Source organism: Calidris pugnax, unplaced genomic scaffold (genome assembly GCF_001431845.1).
Source record: "Calidris pugnax isolate Ruff unplaced genomic scaffold, ASM143184v1 scaffold44, whole genome shotgun sequence".
Classification (NCBI taxonomy): domain Eukaryota; kingdom Metazoa; phylum Chordata; class Aves; order Charadriiformes; family Scolopacidae; genus Calidris; species Calidris pugnax.
Genome location: NW_015094506.1, coordinates 37376662 through 37383946, shown reverse-complemented (window position 1 = coordinate 37383946; position 7285 = coordinate 37376662). Strand labels below are relative to the sequence as shown.

The window sequence follows — 7285 nt, the reverse complement described above, 5'->3', positions numbered from 1 at the left end:
CCCCTGCACCCAAAACCACTTGTTTATAAATCTGTAGCAGAGAGAGAACAGCAAAATGATCTAGTAAGGGCTCAGAGGCGAAACCTGGTGCTAAGGAATAGAGAGTAAATTCCTGGCCACAGACAAAACCCCAAATTCGTGTTCAGTTGGGCAAGTTACTCCATATTAGGGAGTAACTAATCATCTTGTCCCATCATCTGAGACCTCTACTTGCTTGTTTCCTGGTGGGGAGGCAAGCAAACCCTTTGGAGACGCTGAAAGTCAGCAATGGGATTCAGACTTGCTGGTGGTGGCCGACAGCCTGCACCCACCTCCGAACTACGGCTGGGAGACATCTATGCAAGGGACTTTTGTTCCCAGCTGCTGCTACGGGGTAGAGTGGCTCCCGTTATGAAGAGAGAAGGTTCTTGTGCTCAAAAAAGTGCCCCTTAGAGGGGCTGCAGAGGGGATGAAAAGGAGGGAGACCCCGGTGAGCTTTTTTCTTTTATCTTGCAGATGAACCAGATGGCAGGAGCAGCAGAAACCAAAGGAGGAGCATGAAGCCTTTAAGAATCAGTTTGCTAAAATATAGGGAAAACTGAAGCCAAAAATCTAAGCCTGGACAAAACAGAGCAACAGAGTGGAAAAACAAGCACTGGAGGAGCTCAGCCAAATTGGGACGGAATAAAATAAACCAGCTCAGTTCTTCAATTCAAATTCCAAATCAGTGCTTTCAGGAGAGGAGACCTAGAGAAACTGAAGAACTGGCATTAAGTCTCCTTTGTAGCCACAGCTGCTCACCGTTATCTGCCTGCGTGTCCCCTGGCAGACGGCACTGCAGCGCCCAAAGCCTGCAAATTTCCCAGGATGTAAAAAAAAGGGCATCAAAGAGTGACCAGTGGCTCCATCACAAACTCACACACGCCAGCAGCCACACGCTCCTCTAACAGGTAAGAAAGATCCAGCATTGCCACAGCCCACAACAGTTTATGATGGCCTGCAGCTGCTCTGCATCAAGTCACTAATGGGGGGGGGACACGTAATGTTCCCCCTGAAAGCCTCCTTGCTCAAGCAGGGCTTTCTGATCTCCCAGGAGAGCTGCTGCTGAGCCTGCATTTTAATTGGCTTTGGGGTCCCAAGACGGATTTTGATCAGGCAAGGAGACCTCGCTCCGGGCTGTTGCACTACATCCTCCCTTCTCCAGAGAACTCTTGTTTTTCAGAGCGAGCGCCCGCAAAAAGGGCGTGATGTCAGGGACACCATCTGCTGGGTGCGCTCTGCGCCTCCATTACCCACCGCAGCCTGACCCACGCTGCTGCTCCGCCACCCCCCGAGGAAGCACCACAAACCCCTTGCAACCACCCACCCTCCAGTATTTCAGTAAAGACCCCGTGAGACTTGGTGGAAAAAAAAACGACATTGTATTTGATTTACAATTAACAGGATTTACAAATAATGACAAAGAAACAGATTAGCCATGAAATTAGGATGCTTTTGTTGATGAAGGAGTAGCTGGCAAAGCACCTTTACGTGGAAGTCATGTACCTTAGTCCTAAACAGTGTGAAATAACTTACAGCCCAGGCAGGTTCAGGAATGATTATACACAAATGCAAGAAGTCGAGTACAAAACGAACCGAAAAAATCCCCTCCCAGCTTACTGAGCAGGTAACCAGCGCTGGCGGGGCTTTTGATTTTTGGAAACTGAAGGAAAGGCCCACTGAGAAATACTAGGAAATTTTCAAAACGGGGAAAAAAATATTAACAAACAAAAGAAGTCACTGTCTGACAACGTACTGGGCAGGGGGAGCGGGCAGCAGAGACCGCGGGAGCTTGCTGGGATTCAGCGGGGTCCGGGCGCTTGGCAGGACACGGAACAGAGGAGCACAGATGGCAGCACTTCATTAAAATGCTACTTTACTGCCAAAAAACTTGCAAGACAAAGAGGAATAAAGTTCTCTGATGTGCAATACAGCAATTTAAGAAGACGTACCTAACGTTTTTGATTTGTACGGAGCTTACCTATATTGTAAACACACACTTTCTGACAAGTTATTTCAATTGTCTTTGCTATGGGTTGTGGTGTGTATTCAATCAAATGCAGCATTCCAAGGCTCAAAACTGACTGAGTGGTTTTCGATAGACGGGCATATGATTTTTCCAATATCATACTAGTATTTTACATCACAACTACAATAAAAACAAGTGATGGTATTTCTAGGACAGTTCCAAGATTCAAATAAAAAATCATCAGAACCATTCTAAAATAAGATATTATACATAATCAAATCATGTTAAACAGCACACTCTCGGCAAGCAGCTAATTACAAGCATTCTGCTGGTCATGTTTTTCACACAAAAGTCATTCAATAGCACATAAATATTTCTTTTTTTGATCTGCTTCTTTTTACAAAACCATTCATCAGATTCACAGAATTAGTACAAGTAAGGCACATTAGCATATATCATAAAACTCACAATAATAACAAAGAGTTGTAAAGTTTTAAGGACTAATTCCTTCTTTGTAGTGATTTCTGAACCGATGAGACTTAATCAGTAGAACCCCCCTACACTGACATTACTCTTATTTCTGTCACAGCCAACTGTGGTGGGTGCAATACTGTGCATCACCATGGACATAAATAATTAAATTAAGAGCCATGTGTGGTAGCAAATCCCATTTTCAGATTCTGCAGAGGAATCGGACATGATGTTCACGATGTTCATTATGAGCAGGGACTAAGTTTTAGAGCTATACGGGAGTCAATTTCCAGTTATCAAAATAAAAGGGGATATTGCATGTGTCTCTGAGCACGCTATTGTTTTCCTAGTACAAATATTGCTTAATGTAGAAAGGATGCTATAGTATTGAATTTACTTGCATAATGAATCCTAAATGCTGATGTCTCAGATTCTACTAAATTAAACGAACTGAAGGTTTTCCTTCTTCCACCCCCCACCCTGCCCCCAACCAAAGGACTCTCTTTCCCACAGAAGATTCATTTACACACAACACAGCTTTTAATTAGAAGCATAATTTACAGTAAAAATTCTTTACATTACACCTCTGCTATCAAAAAAACATGAAATCTTTCATTTAAAGTTGTAATTATACATTAAAAAATAGAACACTATTTCCTTAACAGGAAGAATGAATTTGAACATCTTCAGATCAGATTTCTTTATTGCGGCTTTTGAGTCAAAGGTCAGTCACTTTATTCTCTAATGCAGCTGCTATTTGCTGTAAACGGAAGGCAAGCTGCATTTTTTGTGCAGCTGGATCCTCTTCAAGTGCATTTATAATCTGGAAGAAATAAACACAGAATGTTTAGAATCATTTAGCTTAAAATATATGACAAGTGACCAAGTGTTTGATACTACTTTGGTTGTAAAGAGTCCTTTGCATTTACTCTGTACCAAAGATAAAGCCCATCTCGTAGGCCCCATGTTCTATTTTTACACAAAGGCAATAAAATGATCGTCTCCGTTACTTTATCTAAGTTGCTGTAATGCTTCCCATTATGCCAGGATTCAAGCAAATTAATAGGTAGTACTTTATCTTGTGAAATATTACATTCCAAGATGGAGCAGGCAGGGGGAAAAACATCTCTACAGCTATTTAAGAAACAGTGTTTTTATGTAGCATGCACCCTGTAAGGGTCATTTGCCAGCAATAATTAAGCCCCATCCCCATGAGCTTTGGTTATCAGAAGCTCCTGGGTGGTCCATGCGCAGGCATAAGGTAGGGCAGAGCAGGTTCTCTTGTGTCTAAAGGCAATATGACGGAGACAACGCTCTGGCCGCAGCATCAGGGAGCTGCTGGCAGCTCCCTTTGGCTCCCACCAAGAAATGCCCAGCACCACGTAGCTCAGGAAGCGAAGAGCTCATCAGAGGAGCCCCCCAGCATCCCCCATGAAACCTCTGCTGTACAGAATATATATATAGGAAGGTATGACTCCGAGACACGAGGGATTTGAAAACAAGAGCTAGAAAAGGTCAACTGTTATGAGAAGTCTTTTCTTCAAATAGAGTTTTTTAGGGCTTCTCAAGATCAAATTTCAAAGGTTTCAAAAGGTTTTCATTTCCACCGTCCTTCAGGGAAACTTTTCCACCGACTGTTAGATTTCTCCATTAGCAGAACGTGTTACACGGCAAACCCCTTCCTTTTCCAGAACTGCCTTTATTAATAACAGCCAGACACCGTACCCAAGCAGAAACCTTTAGCTCTGTGTAAACGCTGTATGAGCTTGCAAGTAGAAGAACTGGAGAAATAGAGTTTGCCTGTCACTACCTGGGGTTCTCACTACTTCTTGCCCATCATAGACAATGGAGATCAATGCAGTCAGTATCAATCCAGGCAATAATTTCACTTTGAAGGGCTGGTACAGCATTTGAGTTTCAAATGCTGGAGCAAATTTGTTTAGAAATAATTATTTTAATGGATTTGTTTTTAAAGCGTGAAAACATTTTTACAAGACAGTTAATAAACACTTACTACAGTATTTAAATTGGCCCTAATTTAATTTGATATTGTTCCCTTAATTTAAACAATTACATCTAGCTGTAACTCCTCAAATCTAGACTAAATAATTCATGATGATCTCTGCTGGTGAATATATCCTTCATATAAATGTGGACAATTAGAATGTACCCACTTAGTCATTGTCAAGCCCTGCCGAGATGCAGAGGGTACAGCGCCTGCTGGGAACCACTGCGTCAGTAATAAAGACAAGGGCAGCTGCAAAATGTTCCAATTTATGCAAATTAAAACATTTTCATGGAAAATAAATAAGCTCGATTAATTTTGCTGAATGATTCTTGACAGATTATCTCCATAACTCTGAATTAGCAGCCTTTTCATCCGATGCACCTTGTTGTTATCCAGTGAGGTATGCAGGAGGAAGAGCTGCGGTGACGAGCTGGGGTTTGCGGCCCTGACACCGACAAATCCCACAGACTGGTGACACCACCTCTGCCTGACACCAAACCTGCCACCTCGAGTGGACGCAGGGACACAGGGATGTGTGGACAGCTGTTGTCCAGGGTCTCTGAGTGTTTCTGGAGGAGGTCAGGCCACAGGAATGTGCCAGAAGTCAGTTTGGTTAGTGCTGGGGACAAGGGAGGAGGAAACCAGCGCCATGGGGTTGGCCTGTGCTCCTCCAGCCACTCCCCCTGCTGACCCTCACTGCAAGAACTCTCAGGGTGATTTGATTTCCCTGCTTACATCTGTTGTAAAGCTGCAGCAGCCTGGCTGCTCCCGTGGAAGGCAGCTGCCCTGAAGCTGAGGATGAACTCGCTGCTGTTAGTGCTAAATGTAAGTTAAGACACGAACTGCGCTGAGATGCAAGACTAACTGAAAAGAGCTCCCATGTGCTGTACTCCTTCTCCATTCAGCATCTGTTCCTACTTGCTTTGATTTAATTCTGGGAGTTTTCTGGAAGCATTCATTTCCATGGAAACCATTGAATAAAAGTTTCCTTCTCTCTTTTTGTTTTCAGATTAAGTTTGGAGAGCTACAGCCAGAGCCCAGCTACACTGGGATGTTCTTTGTCCCCCTTTCCACAGGGCCTGAAGAACCTAAGAAATGTTTTGGACTGAATCTGTGAGTCTCCCTTTGAATCAGACTATATTCAGCTGTTACTGGACTCTGGTTTACCTTGGGCAGGCGCTTCATTTGGCTCGGCAAATCGGGGACAGTAGCATGTGGGGAAGTTATAAGTGCATCTTAACTACTGAAAAAGGCAGGGCCCCATTCCTATGAGCAAAACAAGTCTAATGGGTTGTTTCTAAGAAAAAAAAAAACCACCGGCTTGAAACGTGATACAGCTCTGAGGAGTGCTTCTTGCTTGGTGACATTCTTATGTCCTAATTCTTAGGAACCACCATTCTTAGGATGGTAGAACTGAAGATAAATGATTTTTAAATCTACTTCTCTTACAGATCTCGTTAAACTACCACTACCAAAACCGGATAGCCCATAATGAAATTGTTCATTTATACACCCTTGACCAGTGTAATTGCTGAGCAAGGTGTATAATTGCAAAGTTAGAGCTTTCTGCTCAGCATTGCTTTTACCCAATTACCCAGGAAATTCCAGAAGTTGTTCCTTTGGACTGATGTTAGCCTTTATAACGTTTGACCATGATATTATTAAAAAATGAAAACAAAAGCCACAACTTACCTCATCATAATATTTGTTAGTGTACTGGTAGAGCTGGTGCAGAGCCACAAGCGTGTTCAAGGAGTCGGTATGTGCCTGTGAAACACACAAGCAAGCGGCAAACATGTCAAACTCTGATCACAGGCAGCTGAAAGTTACCCACATGCATCACTGCCAGATACAATATTTCTGTGTAACCTCTGGATCTTGTAATTTTTGTTACATGTTACAATGTTAGATGACAGTTGGGAGAAAAAAAAAGGGTGAGAAAACTTTTGTTTGGTGACTTTTAGATCAAAACTTTCCTGCTGTCCACAACTCTTAACACTGGAGGTGGAAAATATTTTGAACTGTGAATGTCAAACCACAGACTATGGCTCAAACATCTGTTACCAACATGGGAATGTATAACTAAAACATTTTGTCAGCACAATCTACGTATTGTCGAGATATTAAACATCGGTTCTGTCACTGTCTTGGCTGTTTGAAATCCTTTCTCCAGCTCTTTTTAACTCTTTGAAATTATTCCCACCTCACTACAGCAAAGGTGTAACTCATCAGGATCACAAGCACGTGTATGTTTGGAAAAAGCCGTCTGACTCACGAAGATGGAAAGGGGAGAGAGAGACAGAGAGGGAAAGGACTTTAAATGAAGCAGGAAATAATCCCTCCATTACCTCTCCCTCCATCCCCCCCAGATATTTAACTTATTTAGCGAATGTGCTCTACCTCTCTAAACAGATGTTTTTCATTCAAATGTATAGGATTCAAGTCTCTAGCTATGCCTTTAGTCTTCTAAGTTAGTTAAGAAAATGAAGAATTGCAAAATGTTGCGACTGGCATAAATGATTCCCCAAGGCATAAAGCAGCAGAGAAAAATCCATCTTTCTGTGCTCTATAAAAGTCACTTCTAGTGCTGGTCAAAATTTGCAACGTTCGATTACTCCTTCCATATTCATTTTTATCATAATTTATAATGTAAATAGAAAGGATCAACATATATCTGCCGATGTTAAAACATTCTATTGAATTTACTTTTAATCACCAAATGGTTTAATTTTATATGCATCTCAATTTGTGTAATAAAGTGAACTGGAAAATGAAATGTCACTGCAGATGAGTTTTGTAGTGAATGACTGAAAATAGAA

At 42.1% G+C, this 7285-nt stretch overlaps 1 protein-coding gene across 1 annotated transcript in view; it reads right to left on the bottom strand.

Annotated features, from left to right (window-relative positions):
• Positions 1-1381: 1381 nt before the first annotated feature.
• The window catches only part of PLXNB2 (plexin B2), a 79940-nt gene continuing 74036 nt past the window's right edge, over positions 1382-7285 (bottom strand). Inside the window, exons 34-35 of the mRNA XM_014964003.1 lie at positions 6159-6233; positions 1382-3281 (exon numbers count right to left, since the gene is read on the bottom strand). Coding sequence (XP_014819489.1) covers positions 3177-3281; positions 6159-6233 — 180 coding nt within the window. The 3' untranslated portion in view covers positions 1382-3176. The remainder of the gene's footprint in view (positions 3282-6158; positions 6234-7285) is intronic.